Source organism: Desmodus rotundus, chromosome 1 (assembly GCF_022682495.2).
Source record: "Desmodus rotundus isolate HL8 chromosome 1, HLdesRot8A.1, whole genome shotgun sequence".
NCBI classification, from domain to species: Eukaryota; Metazoa; Chordata; class Mammalia; order Chiroptera; family Phyllostomidae; genus Desmodus; species Desmodus rotundus.
In genome coordinates, this window is record NC_071387.1 from 184,902,695 (window position 1) to 184,921,892 (window position 19,198).

Genomic DNA, 19,198 nt, shown 5'->3' on the forward strand with positions numbered 1-19,198 from the left:
GCTCTCGAAGAAAGGATGCCAGGCAGCAGAGACATCTGGTCTTCAAGGGTTGCAAATGTAGGCGCACAGAGACTCAAATCATAAAGGAAATAAGAAGTTCCTGCTGGGAGGACTTCTTAACTTATGCATTCATTTCCCTCTGTACAACTCAAACCAGGGAGTGTGTCCTATTGTTACCTTTGGAAAAGTTAAAGCAGCTATTAGGGTGTTGACAGTCACATCTATACCATAATCTCTACCTCGATAAACTTTTACTATTTCCTTCCATGACATGGATGAAGTGGAAACATTGTGTTTGATGCTACATCTTTCTCTCTCTCTGTAGGGACTGAAGCATTCCTGGGAGGGAATCCAGAACTGTAGAGTCCTATAGTAAACAGCCCAACAAGGGTCCAACGTGTAGGTAATTTGTAGGACAATGCGTACGGAAATTTCTGTCTATAGCCATGTTCTGGAAATTAGCTTTTCATTCACAAAAATATGCATGAACAAAAGGCTCTTTTAATTATTTTTAAATGTGGAGAAGGAAACAGTGATTTTAGACTTGGAGCTGAATTAAACTATGTGGAGTGAAGGGGAACAAGTTTTAAAGGAAGATGGCAGCCAATTTCTTTTGTTATTTAATGTTTTATTTTTTTTTTCCAAGAACAGTTAACATTTACTAGGCACCTATTGGCCTCAGTCACTTGCATCTAAAGAGCAAAGCTAATTTACCCACAGCCCGTGTTCTTTTAAATGGTTAGCCTTATTTCTTAGCTCTGTTAACCACTATTCTAACATTCGCTTCAAGTTCAATTTCAATAATCTAATCCATCATTGTCTACTGCTCCCTGCCACATGAACAAAGAAAGTTTGGGAGGAATAAGGCGAGCAGTTTACATTTTCTGTGGATAGTTCAAGTAATTGGCCCCAAAGTGAAATTATTGAGTTGGCCATGGTTTATCGTGTTCTGAGGGCATAAAACAGGAAAGGAAATGGACCTGCAGAAAGAGTCGGTATTGGAGAAGGTGTGAATGTGTGAAAATCCTATAACTTCACTTCAACTGGCCTAATATCCTGAGTCACTAGATGGTCAGAAGCATAGAGTACTGAAGGAACAAACCGATGTACATTTATACCAAAAACCAAAAACGAAGGTTGTACACGATGAACAGCAAATGAAATCGCTTCTGTCAAAATAAAACCTCACACAGGTCATTTTTATACATACGTGGACATACACACACCCACACACGCACAGACACACGAGCAAGAATGTGTATTTTGTAAGATAGGTCCTTGGAAATAGACATTCTTAGCAAATATGGATGACAGATCAATTGTAATTTATTTTCTTTTAACACTGTATCATCATAAAGAAAACTGGTATAAATGAAAAAGTCTATTTCAAATATCTACATCTAAAATTTTAGGCAGTGAAAAAGCACTTTGTTGACAAGGAGTGTGGAATGGCGTATGTTAATCGTCAGAAACTGCTGGATGCCTTGCTTAGTTGCCACAAACAAGTTCACATATCAGAACGAACAATACTGCTAAATATTCCTTTTTTCCCCATTTTTTTTTGTTAAAACATACTGAGAATAAGAAAAGAAAAACTGGAAATCCATACATCTTTCAAAAGTTTGAGATTGAAGCAATATTTAGAACCATAGATGAGGAAACACTGCGGCATCGGTGTAATATACACAACGCGCTTCTCTTCTTTAATCTGTAATGTACATCAAATACTTTACAACAATGCATTAACAAAAGGCAAGAAACATCTTGCTGTACAGAGGAACCCCAATGCAACCGGAAGCCTAGAATCACAACGGATGAAGAGAGTAAACAAAGCGTGAGAAGCCGTCCCTCTAACGTGTGTGACCTGTGCTGCCTGCCTCTGTGCTTCGAACCTTCCCGCCCCACCACCCCAGCTGCCTCGTGTGCCGCCTCCAGCCACGCTCAGTACACAGCACTGTTTATACCTTACGGCTCAAACTAGAAAGGTGTCACAAGGTCATCTTTAGGATTGCTTTAGCTTTCTACTGATGTCCAAGTTAACTTTCGATTCATTTAGCTTTCTAAAATAGATCTTAATATGTCCTTACTGGTTATCACAGCCTTCCTATGGAACAGGCTTTAACAAACTAAATTTGCAGGGAAAAAAAATTAAAAAAAGCAATGTCTTGTGGTATGCATGCACATGCACTGTTCCCGGAGCGCCTCGTGCCGCCTGCCCCTCACACCCAGGAGTCGGGGGAGGCAGGGTAGTGGCTCGTTTCATAGTTCAGTTCGCTGTAGGGACGGGCAGCTGAGTAGAAGTCAACATAGTTGCCGGTGGACTTGAGTCCCAGGTGCATGGTGTACTCGCTGGCTGGAGGGCGATGGTGGACCTGGTCCTCGAAGAAGGAGTCGTCGTAATTTCTCGTGGAATTCTGAAACGGCTGGTAGGTCTCGTAATCTTTTCTGCTGGGCTCCTGTGGGACTGGCTGTGCTGAAACCTGCAGAGGAGAGAAGATCCACCTGGGTCAGTTCGTTTCCCCCGATCCCACTTCCTCCATTGTCTTAATTTACTCCACCCTTCCTGGGAGGCAAGGCAACGCACGTCACCCAGGCATTCACCAGCATGGCATGTCCCCAAATACTGCCAGCTACTGATTGCCTGTCTTTTAAAAAATTGGTTCCAGGGTCTACATGCTACCCATTCTAGATCACCTTTTTTGAAAAATAATTATTGTGGTAAAATATCCATAACATGACATTTACCACTTTAACCACTTTTAACTATATAATTAGTGGCATTAAGTACCTTCACAGTGTTGGGCAACTACCACCACCGCCCATTTTTAGGACGTTTCCACCATCCCAAACAGAAACTCCATATCCATTAAGCATAACTCCCTATCCCCCTCCTCTGACCCATGGCGACCGCCATTCTACTTTCTGTCTCTATGAATTTGAATATCCCCGATACTGCATATAAGTGGAGTCATATAATATTTATCCTTTTGTGTCTGGTTCTTTCACTTCACATAATATCCTTAAGTTCATCCATGTTATAGAGCGAACATGATGCTTCTTCTGTAAGGCTAATATTCCATGTATGAAGACACCGCGTTTGCTTATCTCTTCATTTGCTGACGGACACCTGGCTGGTTTCCACCTTTGGGCTACTGTGCGTAATGCTGCAGTGGACAGGGTGCGCCGGTATCTGTCGGTCGGAGCCCTTCCTGTCAGAGGACTAGAAGTGGAGTTGCCGGATCTTGTGGTAATTCTGCTTTTACTCTTTGATGAGTCTCCAAACTGCCATGGCAGCTGCACCACTTCACTAGATAAGCTTTTTACATTACAGAGGTATCCACGAGACGGTACAGAACACAGTAGTTGCTTTTCATCTTTCCTGCATTTTCTCTGTTACAGCTGGGTCTTGCAACCCCAGACAAAGAGACAGTGAAGATGTACAAGGTCTCGTGATCACTCAAGGCATTTTTCTGACAGGGCAGAGGGCTCTGATCAATACCTCTCTTGAGGAATAGGCTTCCTGGTAGTAGGGCCATCCCATCACACCTGCCTCAGTGGACAGGTACCACAGCATTAGAAAGATACACAGAGAAACACATGATAAAAAGAGAGAATCCACTCCCAATTTAGAATAATATACTCTGGAGGACCAAAATGTTTCCAACTTGATTCAGTTAAGACTTGATGGAACTTGAGAATGCTGTGAAATTATGAAGGCTTTGGTTAGCGGGAGGGGTCTTCAGAATTGCCTCATGTCCCCCAGCCCACCTCGGTGCTCCCTGCTTGCACCCTTGTCCTCTGCAGGTTGCTGTCCTTTTTTTCAGGGGACCTTTCAAAGGTTAAAGGGATCACAGGAGCCTTTGAGATATGTGAAGTCAAGAATTAGTTCCCTCTGCTTGGCTGTATGGATCGTAAGACAAAGCGTGTTCATGGGCTGATAATTAGCATCTGCATGTGTTGGGGTGGTCTAGCTATCCCCTTCCCTTCCGAGGTCACTTTCCAAGACTATGCCCCTGAAGTGAGCAGAACCTCCCAAGGCGTGGGGTCAAGGCCAGTCCCACAGCTGGTGCTTACAGGCATGCACAAGGCTCTGCTCCTGTGCAACGATCAGGGAGGAGGTCTGATGTGAATGATAAAACACTCTTAAATAAACACAGTTTGATCACTCTCAAGCCAATTCAGTAATTCCCTATTAATTTAACTAAGGTTCAGCATGGAAACGTCCTCTGGAAATTGGTCTTAGTTAATAGATAATGATTTGTAATTAGCACGTTGTGTGTAAATGAATGCTTCTAATGGCCTGCACATAATTCTTCTCTCAAGTACATGAAACTCCCTCTTATAGGTAATTGATTTATACTAGTAATCAACCTGTCCTTCAAAGAAAGGGTGACCTTCATCACAGCTGCCATCCAGTATGCGCCACACTTCCAGTTAGGGGTAGCTGAATGAATGAGATTTCTGTCTACCTGTGAAAGTCCACAAAGTGTAGACATTTGTTAGGCTAAGAGCCTGGCTGTGAGAAAGGCATTTGGAACTAATCTGCAACATGTACAATTAAACCTTGCTAAGACCAAGCTAAGGTGCCCTTTTCTGTTCTTAGAAGACCTGTCTGCTAATGTTGAGCTTCTCCACTCCAACACTGTGCTGCTACCCAAGCATAGAACATGCAAAGAGTTAGAGTTGGGAGGTTTGGAAAATTATACAGGGAGGGAACTAGAATTTACTGTGTTTCTATTTCTTTGGGCACTATATTCAATATTTAGCAAATTCTTCTTTGTTAATCTTCATATAATCATAAACATGTATGTATGTATGTGTATGTTTCCTTCCCTCCTCCCCCCTTCTCTTTCTAAATTTCCCTTTTAATTCACCCATTCATTCCTTCCTTCCTTCTTTCCTTTCCTTCCCTCCTTCCTTCCTTCCTCTTATAATCTGGGTCTAGCTGACTCATGGTTAAATGAGAGAACCACTGGTATAAGGCAGGGAAAATGAGATAAAAGGGCAGGAGAACCATGTTAGAGTCTCTTTGCCACTTCTGAGCTGGGTGACCAAAGGCAAACCTCCCCCAGCTGGAATGTCAGTCTCCTCCTTTCTGGGGAATAACCGTTTCTGTCCTCCCCGTCTGGCAGTGAGACTAAGAAAGCCGACTAGGCACTCAAGATGCTGTTCTGTTGTCATGAATAATAATCTGAATGAAAATCCCGATCCTCTTGTTTCTAGTTTATGAACAAAAATTCTGTTGCTATCTGCATATATACAGCTGCATATGCTATTTTTCATAATAATGATGGAATGGATTGGAATAAACTCAGTAGAACTTTTGGAATGCTTAAGTACTTAACTCTTAAAATGATGTCTGTAACCTGATGGCTCCGAACATGAAAACCAAGGATCACCAAACTTATTTTGCACGAATGGTTACTTTGTCTAGGAGTCCTTAAGCTTGGGATTCACTGAAAATAAGACCTGAGTCCCAGGTAGGCCCAGGAGAAGCACCACAGCTGAGCAGCAGCCCAGCCCCTTTCCTCTGACTCACGGAAAGCCTGGTTCACAGCTGTTGCTCAGGGCCCTACCTCACTTGGCCATGAGCTGCTGATGCTGCAGCCTCAGAGATCCACCTGAAACCAATTTCCACCAGGGAATTGCTTCTACTCTAAGATGATCCACCGTCCAGCTGTCACTGTGAAGCCCATGAGGCTTAGTTGTTAACTAGGACACCCAGGAGACTAGAGTGCATACATAGCAGTGGACAAGTTTTGACACTGAAATGGAATGATCGTTCTAAATCGTTCTAGCTGGCCTTCTACCAGCTGAGAGGCTGTGAGGTCACTTTGGGCACAGGGAATTTCCCCAAATAAAAGCATTGCATGCCCGGCTGGCCACGGTCATGTGCCCAGAGAACCCAAATCATGGATGATGTGTACAAGGTGGTGTCTAGACCCACCCCATTGGAAGACAACCAAATTGTCTCCTCTTTCAAATGGTTAGGATGATCAAACTTAATTTACTTCCCAAGGGGGACCTGAAGGTAGACCCAAAGTTTATTCTAATAAGAGTCCAAAATAAGTAAAACACTTTATTTTCTTCTCACCAAGTCCATGGCATGTTATAATGATTCCCTTGGTCATTTTTAAGGAAGAAAACAACTTTTTTTGGTTGACATTTGAAAATTAGAATGGAGTTAACAATCTGATTGCCTACTTCTCTTTGCTGGACCTGCCCAGGGAATAATGATGGCACTAAACCACGGCCACAGGACTCAGCTCTGCTGGTGGCCTGCTGACAACATCTCCCCAGGGCTGACAAGTGGTACAGAGCTTGGCATCCATGCCTGAGGGTTTCAGCAGCATTTGCCTGAGACCTCGTGGCCTGGATGTTCACACTGAGGTGGAGTCAAATTCATCCTGGGGCCCTAGGGGAAAGGGCTACAGTAGGCTGAGCTCTCTCTTGCTGGGGAGATGCCATCTTCTCACATTAATTCTAATTTGCTTAAATGCTCCAAAGAGGCTTAGGTGAAAAGAATGTGCCCTTACCGCCATTAGGCACAGTTGTCTAAATCTCGACTGCAAGCAGTCCCTGGGAACCTCCAGCAGCCACACTGCAAGACGCCAAGGACCTCTGGGCCGCACTGGGGTGTTTCTTCATTGCCAACAATAGCAGAATTTCATGAGAGAAGGGCAGGCGTAGAATAGGCTAACTCTGGGGACAAGCTTCTCTTGAGCTACTGAAACTAAACACTAATCTTCTGCTCTCGGATGCAAATCAGGGTCCTATCCCATCCTACAAGTATCTTTAAAAGCTGGGGACAGTTCACTCACAGTCCCTAGTATTTGTTAAAAGAAAAAGGGTAGATTTCCATAAATAGAGTTGGCATTTCCAATACCTTTTGTTTCTATTTTCCCCTGTGTGGGCAGGCATGTTGACAAGTGAATAGTTGGAGCCACCCTGGGTGACCTCTGCTCTAGGGTTCATTCCCCAACTTACTTACTTATTCATCAGCCTCTTTGCTTCTAGCAATGACTAGAATTGGGGGGAGGCCGAGTAGCTGTTAGTGATGTGTCAGGAGGGTCCAGGCATTCCCCAGGGGTTGCAAACAGCACCAGATGTTTTAGGGGAAGCTGTGCATGAACTGGAAAATTGAGGGCAAAAGGATAACTCCTCTAACCACTTTCCTTTCTCCTGTTGATGGTCAATTAGAGCAAAAATAACTTCAGGTCTAGGAGATACTTTTCATGTCCTCCTCCTCCTTCCCTTGGAAATGGTTCTATACAGGACATTCTACCCACTGGAAGGGGGTCTCTTTTCTTTTCAGAGATGCTGCCCTGCTGGGTATTGAGAAACGTTAAAAAACAACCCACTGCCCTTCCATGTTGACTTTTATCTGGGGACTGTGATCAAGCAAACAGGTTTTGGGTTTATCTTTCCAGCCCAGCTTTCCTGAGGCATGAGAGGAATCTATCAGCAAGAAGCGCATTCTGGCAATGGTTATTAGCCAACAGGTGCAAGGAATGCCATTCTTTCCACGATGACCACCCACAGGGGAGAAAAGTATGAGGTTGTTCATCAATGACAGAGCTGAGGCTGAGCCTTTTGGCTTTTATAGTCCCCATAGAAACCACGGAGCAAATGGGCTTCGATAAATGCTTGCCAAATAAAACACACAGACACACACTTAGATCAGTTCTTTAGTTTTCTACCATCCCGGAGCTCCTTAAACCTGGAGAGACACAAAAATCCCTCGGACACCTTGATAAAATGTGAGTCTGATGCGGGAGACCTTGGACAAGTTGGGGTTAGGGACGGAGAAGAATCTGTTCTGCATTTCTAACAAGCTCCCGGTGATGTTGGTGCTGCTGCTTCAACTAGACTTGGAGTTGCGAGGCACTTTAAAATGCATTCTGTTTAGCTGTTCATATTGAGGTTGATGAGTCTGTCTGGTTAGTAACTATCACTCATAATGAATGACAGATGGCTGGGTTATAGGAACTGCTTAATTTCTGTCTAGTAATTAGACAATTTGTCTAGTAACCGGCATCTTATGCGTGTGTAATTGGGGCTTGTCTTCTTTCCTTTAGTTTTGCATCATAGTAGAAAACTTGTTTTCCACCACGAAATAGTGTGTGGTTGTGGTAAAATCTAAGACTCTTTTCAAATTGGAGGCTGTTGGAATGACTGCCACCACCCACATGGATGCGGGGTGACATCTGAGGGAAGGGCAGCAGGGAACAGGACTTTAAAAAATTATTGTTCTTTAGGCATGCGAGATAGAAGTTAACTTATTTTTACAATTCCAGGACAGTCCACACAAGTCAAATGGAAAAATAAATGCAAATGTTTTGTATCTCCTTTACCTGGTTATGTTTGATGTCTTCAGTGGGCGCACCATATGAATTCCTGTACAACGTTGAAATTCCAGTATTTTGAGCTGAAAGCAAAGGGAACAAATGCATCGGTAAAGAAATTAGAAAATTTCTAGTGGAGGACTAATGGTTTTCAAAACAAGTTCTTGCCCTAACCTGCCTGGTTTCTTGTGGACCATTCCAAGTGCAAGAAATTCTTTGGCCCCAAACACTTCGCTTTGCATAAAGATATTAAGAAAGAAGCACAGTTCTTCTATAAAATCCCCATATTTTGTCAGCCTCCCGCAATAATGTTCAGATTGCAGACAGGGTCAGGGCAGGTGCGACAAACAGATGGTCATTTTGCAAGTTTTATGGCCTTCTTTTCTGGTGAAAACTGGGAGATAATAAAAGCTTGTCACTTGCACTGAAGCATGCAGGAATCTGTATCAGCAGCTTTGTTTTTAGCAGGAGAGTGACAAGAATGAAATTTCTAATTTGAGCTCACAGAAGCGCGGGTCATCTTTCAGGCAGTTCATTTCTCAAAGGCCTGAAGGACAGGTGGGAAGCACCACCTGCGTGTGCCCTGCACGTCTGGGAGGCTGTGGCTTTGGCATCCTGTGAGACAGACACGGGAGCCCCCACTCTGCCTTGGGAGCAGCCTAGCTGAAAGGAAGGGAAGTCTCTTCTAGTTACCGGCAGCTTCCAAAGGCCTGGGTGGGGTGCTCACGTGCCCACTTCTTTACCTGGAACCCATGAGGCTCATGCCACAGCCCAGAGGAAGGGCCCCGGGTACCAATCCCTTCATAGCAATGATAAGGTTATTATTATAGAAAGATTTTGAAAACATTTTTTGTACAAGCCATTGGGGTATAAAACACTCTAGAAATAAAGAAGGGCTTATCTTTTGCTTCCAGTATCTATGGGATAATGAAATAGGATGACACACCATCTCTTCTGTCATAGAGACAGGCCACTCTAGACACAAAGTCAGTGTAACCTATCATCTCACCCGCTATTATTACTAAGAGCACATAATAGCTGTGCAATAAAGCTCCTCTTGGGAAATTTTATGTGGGAAGTGAGGGTTGAGAGCCTACTTTCGATTTTAAACGCCACTCAGACAGACTCCAGCTGAATACACATCACTTCTGTCTGTATCACTGTGAAAACCACCATCCCTTGCCGGGACCAATGCTTTAGTCGCCTCCTTGAAGGCCCAGCTTCTACTCTGCCCAACCCTGCTTCCCTGTCCATTCTTTTCCCAATAGCTGAGCAGGCGTCTTGTCAGACAAATTAGATTATGGTAAAAGCCAAGCTCCCTATTATTGCCTACAAGGCTCTGAATGATCTGGCCTCTGCCTAACTTTCTGCAGCATCTCTCATTCATCTCCCCTTGTTCAGGGAGCCCCAGCTATGCTGGCCTGATTTCCTATCTTGAGCCTGCCAAGTTTATTTTGCTTCAGGGATGTTGTACTCACTGGCTGATCCTGCTCCCTGGAACTCGTGTCCCCCAGACTCTGGACTGCCTCTCCTTGCTGGTGGTTAGGTTTTGGCTCAAATGTCTCCCCCTTGACCATGTCAGATAAAGTAACCCTGTGCACTAGACACCCTTTATCTCATTACCTTGTTTATTTTCCCCTTCACGCACAACGCTATGTGTTATTACCTTCTTGGTGAGCTTGCTCTACTGTTTATCTTATGTATCTGCTTTCATTTATGAGAGCAGAAGCTCTGTGAGGACAGAGACCAGTCTGTCCTGACACCTTTGTAGGTAACCCCAGCATCTGGGACAGTGCCTGGCCTCGATGGATGCTCATAGAGTGGATGCTTTATTTGCTGAATGAATGAATCAATGAACATGAGTAAACCTGAGAACACTTGTCTTCAGAGCTACAATTTGCTGATGGAAAATATCACTTCAAGAATAAGGTGAAAATTTTCTTCTGTTGGAATAAAATGCAATTTTATTTGGTAGACCATGCACTATCATAGCCCCGGCCTCCCTCCCTGTTGTGTTTGTGGCTTCTGAGATAAGCTGTCTCTCCTGAAGTTCTTTCCTCCTGCTCTCTGCCCACTTCAGCCGTTTAGATGTGACTGTGCAGCTGAGACTGAACTTGTGTCCTTTGCAGACCCATGAAATAGATGATTTCATGAATACTCTGCCCCTGTGAGTGGAACTCAGAGTAGACTCACAGGAAAATGCCTTCCATCTTTTATAGGCCCCTGTTTCCAACTGAATCAGCATATTAAAGATTAGAATGGCTTTCAAAGGCATGAGAGACACTGACAAAAACAGACTAGGCCATTTGATGTAAAGGCATTTGGGAAGCTTAGAGAGGAGGGCGAAATCCCCCAGTGAATTTTTAAAGTCAGCCTGTGTAGCTGCTGGGATCACACAGCCCTCCTGTGATGTGTGCTTCTCAACACGTAATGTTCCCAGGGGATTATGGCTGCAAGAAAAAGGCATAACAGTCCTGCACGCCTGAATGAGCAGCTGACTTTGGCTTTCTGAAGGCTCCTCTGTGGCAAAGAAGCACTAAATAGACATTTTAAGAGACTCCATCTAAGTGCGAAAATGAATCCAGAAAAGGTGGGTAGAAGGAAGCCTCGAATGAAAAACCTAAATGCATCTATATTTCTAAGACGTCATCGATGAGATTATAACCCAGGCAAGGAACTGCTTTCATTTTAAGCTTTCCCATCATTGCATTTTGAGGGTGAAGCTTCCCATGGTTTTCCCACAGCAGAGGGAATGTTTTCTTTGGGGGAAATGATAGGACATCCTCATCTGCTGATGCCTTAGAAACAAGGAAGTGGCAATTTTTCAGATTTTTCAATAGGCTGAACTCTAAGTGTCCTCTGGATTTACTGGTGAATGAGAAAGAGTAATGCTCTTGATGAGGAGGTCATAAGAAATCTGATCTGCAAGTCAACGCTGGAATGATGGGCACTTGGGGAAGTGTGGCAATTCATCCTTTCCATTCTTATATGGTTTGCTGGCTCTCACCGGGCATGGGTCGGGACTTATTCAAACCACTGTAGAAAGTGGTGAATGCCACCACCTGTCTCACCACAACATCATTATCTCAATCCCCCTCATTGCTGATACCCCCTCCTTCACACCGCCATCACTGCTACCTCCTCCATCAACAGCAGCAGCACCACCACCGTCACCATCATCAATACAATAATAACAACTACCTCCTACACAGTCCTTGTTGGCTTTAAGGGAACCTTCCTGTATAAACATGTTATTCAGTAAAGATATCAGTGTCCTTCTAGGCTTGCTACATGATTGATAGTGTATTATTGAATTACATTTTTAAATTAATTAGAACAAAGCTGTTTAAGCCTCTATATAAGTTTGAAAATTTACGTGTGTCTTGATACTGGAGTTGTGGAGATCCCTGCTATTTTCTAGGAAGACTACACATCGGAAACATATTAGATTTTATTTTTAGTTTATTATGCGTGCAGAACATGATTATCTACCACTGGAATTATCTTAACATAAACACTCACATTTAAAAGCCTTTTGAATGATTCCACTGGGCAAGAAAGTTCAAGAGAAAAGTTAAATAACAATGCAGTCAATTTCACAATTTTTCTTATAATTACATCATCTCAATTTATCATTCTAGACTGCCTGCGAGGTGGCTTCCTCAGGCAATAGTAGTCACAAAATGAATGGGTCAGGTGAATTTGGTGTCCCTACTGCTCTGGAGCAATCAGGGCAAATTAGATTCTCCGCTGAATGTGGTGACTATAGGGACTCAGCATCTACATTCACAGCTTTCCTTGTTCATGCTCATCCACAGCTGGGGTGACATCGATGGGGAAAAAGCCAGTGAATGAGAATGATAAGGTATATCCTACATAACAAGCCCAGTTCTCCCATCCAGGAGAAGGTTCGGGAGTGAGGCTGAGACATTCACTCTCAGGGTCTGTACCTGGAGGCAGAGGGCCCGCCTAGGAGCGGGGATTGCGAGCATCTGTTGACTATGCCTCTCTCTGTGCAGCCGTGCAGAGTTACCTGGGGAAACACTGCCTCTGGGGTAAGTACATTTACCATTAGAAACATTTTCTTAGCTATTCTGGTCTGGAAGAAAGCTTCATAAATCATCCATCTCATCTATTCTGCTTCCCTGCAGGTCTGCACCTAAATATTAGAGAAATGCACCCCATGCTCTTAAGATTTTTCTGATAACAGGGTCTCAGTGTATTCTTAGAGCTGTGCTCTTCACACCCCAGTTTAATGACTGGCCCAATCTGGCCCTGTTTCGTTAAAGCCCTGTTCCTCACGGCCAATTTTCAGGAGGGACCCATCTCTGCATCCATGTGGCAAAGAAGGGTATGACTCCTTAGTCAGAGATCCTGATGACCCTGGCAGCTCTGTTTCCCAGGCATAACCCCTTCTGCATCCACACCCCCAGGCCCTCGGAGGACTGGCAAGTGAGGGTAGAAGGCAGTGTGTGGAGAGCCTGGAGGGGATGAAGAATGTGAAAGGCAAAACCTTGCCTCAAGGAGAGCTGCACAGAATAAAAGGACAGTTAAGGTCAAGTCTGGTTATTAAACGCCCTGGGCAGGGCACACTGCAGGGGTGGTGATGGGCACCGATTTTGGCCTCCACAGAGTCCCAGCTGATGAGAAAGGAGAGACAGTGGGTATGATTGGGATAGTGAAGGATGAGGAGCATGAAAGATCAGTTCCTCCTCAGGGAAACCGTGGTGATTGGTTCTAATGAATCTTGGGAGTTCAGTTTCAAGGTAAAAAGGAGAAAATGTCTCTACAGAAGTGGGTTTCCCTTAAATTCTCTTCCTTTGCTGTCTTCCCTATTCCTCCCCTCCCCTCCCTTCCTCCCCTCCTTTCCCTCCTCTCCCCTTTGCTTTTCTTTCATTTTTTATCCTTTTGTTCCTCCTTCTATTCCTAATGGGCAAAGCTTGATATGCCAACTATGAAAAAACCTACAGTGACTTCTCTAATTTGAGAGAATATTATGAGCTGGGCAAGTGAGAGGAAAGAGGTAGGTAAAGAAAGACTGATGATAACATGAGTAGAAGACATTTTCTCTTAGCTATTTTCAGGAATAAGAGGCTAAGTTTTTACACCTCTGGCTTAATCTCCTCATCTCCAATTCCTGGGGATCTTTACTGTCAAGCTCTCAAGTGACCTGCTTGCTGCTAAGCCCTGCTGAGCTGTCAAGCACGGCTTGAAGTCTGAGGTCCCAGCCTTCTTCCCTGTCCCCGATCAAGTCACCAGCTCCGAGGGGGTAACACACAAAGCTGAGCTCACCTGTCATGGTGTCTTTCCTGGAGGTGTGTTCTCCTTTCGTTCCATGGTAAGTGGCATTGCTGCCAGTGGACTCATAGTCTGTTTTCCTTTCTTTGAGGCTGATCATTTCCCGAGGTGAAGCTGGGGCACTTGCTGCATAGAAACATCAAAAGGCTGACTTTCCGAGTCTCATTTCACAGCGTGGATAGTGCTCCACACGCACAGTTAAGGTCATAAATACACCTGGCTCAACATATGTCAATACGTGTGCGTGGGCCCATTGATTTACTTGTCTCTACTCATTCCTTACCCTGTGTCATTTGGTGTTTTATAGTTAAGGGGACACATGATGCTGAAGGTAAGTAATTAAGAACTCTATCCTGGGGCCATCGTTTTTAGAGAGACATTCTGGTGGGAACATGACCTGCCCAAGGTGTATGGGACAGTTTTAAGAATGAGATCTGTTTGGGTTTACTTCTCTTTCTTCTCTTTTCTTCTTGTTCCCTCCCTCCCTCCCTCCCTCCCCCCCCCCTCTTTTCCTTCCTTTCTTCTACCCTCCTCCCTTTTTTAATTAGATGTGTTTCAGAGGAGCTATTGCTGATATTGAAGAATCTCTGATTAAAATAAGTGCAGTTGTACTTAAATACAAAGTCACCCAGAAACTCCCCTAAAGGAAGCCAAAAGAAGCAACTCTCCACACAGTGATGTATGGAGCCCAAATACCCCAGCCTGCAAAGATCTGCCTGCTGGGGTGGGCTGGGGGCAGGGCATAGGGACCGCTCCTTCTTCCTGGTGGGGCAGCACCTTGCTCCAGCTCTTTTGATGAGTGTCCCAACAACTTGTCACCCACACCTTGCACCTTGGCCAGCCCTTTGATGCTTGTTGGACCCTGGAGAGTGAGCTCTGTCATCCCTTTGTGTCTCCATTTCTACAATGGTGAGTTGTGATTAGGGGAGTCCCCTGGGAATTCCATGCTTCTTTAACAAACTGGTCCCAGAACACAGAAAAGGCTGAACTTGGAGGTAAAGGCGTAAACAGAAAGAGGTTTAGTTTTCTTGAAAGATGGGATGAACTGGGAGGAACTAAACAGCCCCGTGAATGCAGAGATGTGGTGGCGGGTACACAGTATGCCCGTGTGTGCTGTGCACCCCACCCTGTGGTTGTCCTTACATTGTTCTCCATGCTCCTTGAGATGCCACTCATATCTGGAGCTTAGTCAATTGCTTCTAACTCCGCATGAGCTCAGCAAAACACCGTTCTGCCTCAAAGCCTCCCCCAGCTTCCTGTGCTTGGGGCAATGCTTCAGAAACTCATCTAATCTTGAGACTCACCCAAGATCTTAGGGATTCCAGGACTCAGCCCCAGATCTTTGGGGTCTGAATTTTCATAAAATAGGCCCTAGGGATCCATATTTAGCAAGCAGACTTGGTCATTAATAAGGCTAGGGGAACTCTGGGGAACTTTGAGTTTTAGGGTGAAGTCCTTTTTCCTTGGCTAGATAAGCCTCAGTTTTCCCTGAAGCTTATTGTTCACACCCTCTGTGGAATCCCTCAGCTCCAGCCCACTGGGTAACCTTGGTCCCTGAATGTACCCCTCTTTTCACTCTCTGAACCATTGCTTCATTTCATCAGATTCAGTATCTCCTATGTGAAAATCCCCACTCTAGACACGGGAGACAGAAACATGAGTTGCATCACACTTTCTAAACCAGAGGAGCTCTCAGCTAGGTGAGGAAATGGATGTTCAAATAAACCAGAGTGAGAGGCTGGTACTCAGTAGACGTCACAGCCAAATGCTAGGAGGTAAACAAAGGGGCCTTTCCATCATTTCCTGTCTTCTGAAAAGCTGCCACTCCTCAAACCTATCACAATAGAATCAAGGCTCACTGCTCAGCTCTTGAAACTCTCAGAGGTTTCCAGTTCTGGGCTGCCCATCAGGAGTAATTACTTGGAATACTTTGAAAAATACAGATGCTTGAGTTCCACCCCAGACCAGCTGGATGAGAATCTCTGGGTGTAAACCCAATGGCAAGACAGGGAAGGAAACCACGTTTGCTTCCTGTAACTCAACTAGACTCTGTCCAGTCCCTATGTATTCCCAGAGCCTCCTCCACTGCGTCCCGCTCACCTCCTCCACCTGCTGCCCCTCTTTTCTGTTCTCCATCCTTCTTTCCAGGGAGAGTCCCTTGCCTGCCCTTGCTCCTTTGCCTCTAGGTCTTTCTGCATGAAGGCTAGCCATTTATTAGTCACTGCCAGGCAATCACAAAGAGACAATATTTTGGAGCCTGTTGACCAAAGCTTTTAAAATTAGAATCAAACATTGCACAGATGGTAGGGTTTATTAAACTACATCAAGTGTGTAATTATCTCCTGAGACCTCATACACAGTGGTCTCCAGTAAGCCTAGGTGATACTCTGGGAAAAGTCGTATCGCGCACACAAGTGTTTATTAGGTGTCTTTGATGTGTCTGGCCTAGGGAACACTAGGCAGAGCCAGAGCTGAATGGCTGGGATGTTAACATCCTGATAGGGTGCTGCTGCTCCTTCTGGCACCTTCCAATCTATTAGAGCATTTCATCTTCCTAATGCTGATTGGTTCTTAGCAATTAAAGCTTTTAAAAAGACACCATCCTTGTGCTTGCCAGACTCGTGGCGTTTTATTTTTTAAAGAAGTACGGAAATCATCTGCAGTGCTTCTGAGACAGGCAGAAGTCTCTCCAGTCACACGGGGTGAGGGTCCTGACTCGTGTACGGTGGGACTAAATGTTAGGAGCAGTAAGACCACACTAAAGAACGTAAGCTTTCACGGGGCTGGGAGAGGGTCATTTATTTCCGTCAAGTATTCCCCATTCACTCCTGATTTTCCTCCTCATCCTGACAGCACAGTGTGGTGCGGAGTTTCACAACAAGCGTTCTCAAGGAGAGAGGGGCTTCTGCTGGGGCACATTCTCTATCACGCCCTGTGAGTAGTAGCTCTGGAAATTATTATTTCCTCAGCAGTGAGACGGCAGCGAAGAGCAGGGAGGAAATTTCTTTAATAAAAGCCTATACAGGTGTGTGTGCGTGCACATGTCTGTGCGTGCACATGTCTGTGCATGAGCGTGTGTGTGTACGTGCATGAGCACATATATGCACATACAGTTATTTATCCATCCTTCTCACAATGGAAACCACAATGCAGAAATCAAAAGAAAAGTTTTAAAAACTTATACTTTGAGTAAAACCACAATAAATCCTATGTCACATATATACCAAACAGTATGCTCAAATGTTTCTTTCAGTTTTTTCTCTAATCTTTGGCATTATATGACATGATTGAAAAGGATATAAAAGTAAAATATCTCTACAAGTAAGTAAAAAATGGTAGTTCAAAAGCAATGAGAAGGTGACCAAATTAGAAAAACATAAATGGCTTAAAGGTTATGCTTGCTTGTAATATGAATTTATCCATTATTTATCTGCTGGTTTAAAGGCAATAATAAAAAACTGATAAGTGATGAAATCCTCAAGGATGTAGTTCAAGTGTATATTATTCCAAATGAAGAAATAGCACGTCCTCTCTCCCCTGTTCTTTTATCCCACTTATAATTGATAAAATGAAACTCAAACTATTTTCAGTTCAAAAAACATCCATGGAAAACCCTGACTTGAAAGCACTTGACAGTTTTCTTTATCTTTGTTCCTCACTGAACGTAGGTCTGTGGCCTGCGTTTCATGTCCATGACAGCTGTGAGAGGTTTTTAGGAATCTGTTAGAGATCTGCTCTGAGTCTGTGTGTAACACAAAGTTGCCATGGCAATAAAAAGAACAGAGTCATTCAATATTTCCAGCAAACATCGGAATGGGGAAGGCTCTCCTCTCTTTGGGGTCAGCTAAAGGGCTAGGGAGGAGGGAAATCAGCCCTGGTTGACTCTGGGCATCTCTTACCTGAGCGGTTGTTGGGAGACACGCGCACAGGGGAGATGGAGGGCGTGCGGGAGGAGGAGTAGGGTCTTTGCCGATCCCTCTCGATGGTTGAAGATGAGGCTACAAAGTGATATTGTGACCATCCATCCTGCAAAGACAGCATGCTTCTATTAAGTGGGGAAAGCAGAGTGATTCTTCACTTCCTGATGTTTCCAAGTTCCAAGCATTTGAATTTGCAAAACCTTTCCGCAATCTGTCTGAAGCAATCACGGAGCTCTGCGCCATCATCAAGGTTAACAGAGACAAGTGTGAACTGAGACCCACCTCCTGCTCCCTCCAGACAGGCGTTCACGGGAGAGCCTGCTTTCCTTCCCAAACGTGGAATAAATTTTCTCTTGGCAAACCTGCTTTGGCCAGAAGCTTTTATTTAAATGAAAATGTCATGCTCAGAATGTTGAATGATCCTGAAACTGTCTCTTCTTTGCCTACCTGGTTCCAGCTCTTCCTGGCTCTATTTTCAGCCACCTTCCGAAAGGGTTTACACTTTTGTTCACAGGACCAGGTGCCAAGCAGCATTCTCCCTTCTGGTTGGTCTCCCCTACATGGTGCTGAGCTTCCTTCTCTGTCACAAATGCGCAATCCCCACCTGCTCAAAGCCTTCAGCATGTATTCACGCTTTCACTCTTACGTTCTCTGCTTTGCTCAGAAATTATATTTCTCAATTCAGAGCCTATCCAAAATGCATTCTACCGAACTGGTCCTCCATTAAGTCTTCCAGTATCTAGTTAATACATGAAAAGCATATAGACTATCTTTCATTACAGAAATGATATAAATACATTATGGATAACTATGAATTTAGAAAGCATACAGAAGAAAATAAAAATAGCCAACAATCCACTTCCCCTTCCCTGAGATGTCCTGATAGGATATCATGGTATTTTCTTGCAGTCTCTTTTCTTTTCACGCCGTTTATTTCTATCTGAGCAATGTAACAAATAGCACTGGCAGTACACATAGAAGAGCAGACACTGCCCTACCCGCAATTCCTGCTTCACACCGGCAACCCTTTTCGACTCTATTAGCCTTTTCTTTTTCTGGTAATATTTAGACATTTAAGGTACTCAATGGGACATACTTTGGGGTTATAGGTAGTGGCTCAGGAAATTGCTTTAGTCAAAAGTTTGGCTTCTTCGGTCATGAATAAGTATCGGGTTGGCCAAAAAGTCCATATGGGTTTTCTCATAAAATAAAAGATACGTTTTTCATTTTCACCAACAACTTTACTGATTTGGATATTTTGAGATGTCAGCTATCTCTCGTGTGGTGTGATGTTGATTATTTTTAATTGTCCTGATCTGATCACTATCAACCTCAGCTGGTCTACCCAACCATGCAGCATCATCCAGCAAGAAACCTCCAGCAAGAAACTTCACAAACCATTTCTGACACGTTCAACCAGCCACAGCACCTTCCCCATATACTGCACAAATCTTTTTTTTTGGTGTGTGTTTCAGTTGTATTTTTACCTTTCTTGAAATAATAAAGCACAATATTCCATAAATGTTGCATATTTTCTTCCGTCTTCAGTATCAAAGTGGCTACACAGAAATTCACCACTTTTGATGTTTTTTTAAATGCACACTGATATGACAGCTGTCACAATACAATCTAACA

At 44.1% G+C, this 19,198-nt stretch overlaps 1 protein-coding gene across 4 annotated transcripts in view; it reads right to left on the reverse strand.

Annotated features, from left to right (window-relative positions):
- Positions 1-620: 620 nt before the first annotated feature.
- CTNND2 (catenin delta 2) overlaps positions 621-19,198 on the reverse strand; it is an 822,756-nt gene continuing 804,178 nt past the window's right edge. For all 4 annotated transcript variants that reach the window (XM_053913918.1, XM_053913908.2, XM_053913912.2 and 1 more), the window contains 4 exons: positions 17,543-17,669; positions 13,638-13,769; positions 8,355-8,428; positions 621-2,480 (listed from right to left, as the gene is read on the reverse strand). In XM_053913918.1, coding sequence (XP_053769893.1) covers positions 2,220-2,480; positions 8,355-8,428; positions 13,638-13,769; positions 17,543-17,669 — 594 coding nt within the window. In that variant the 3' untranslated portion in view covers positions 621-2,219. The remainder of the gene's footprint in view (positions 2,481-8,354; positions 8,429-13,637; positions 13,770-17,542; positions 17,670-19,198) is intronic.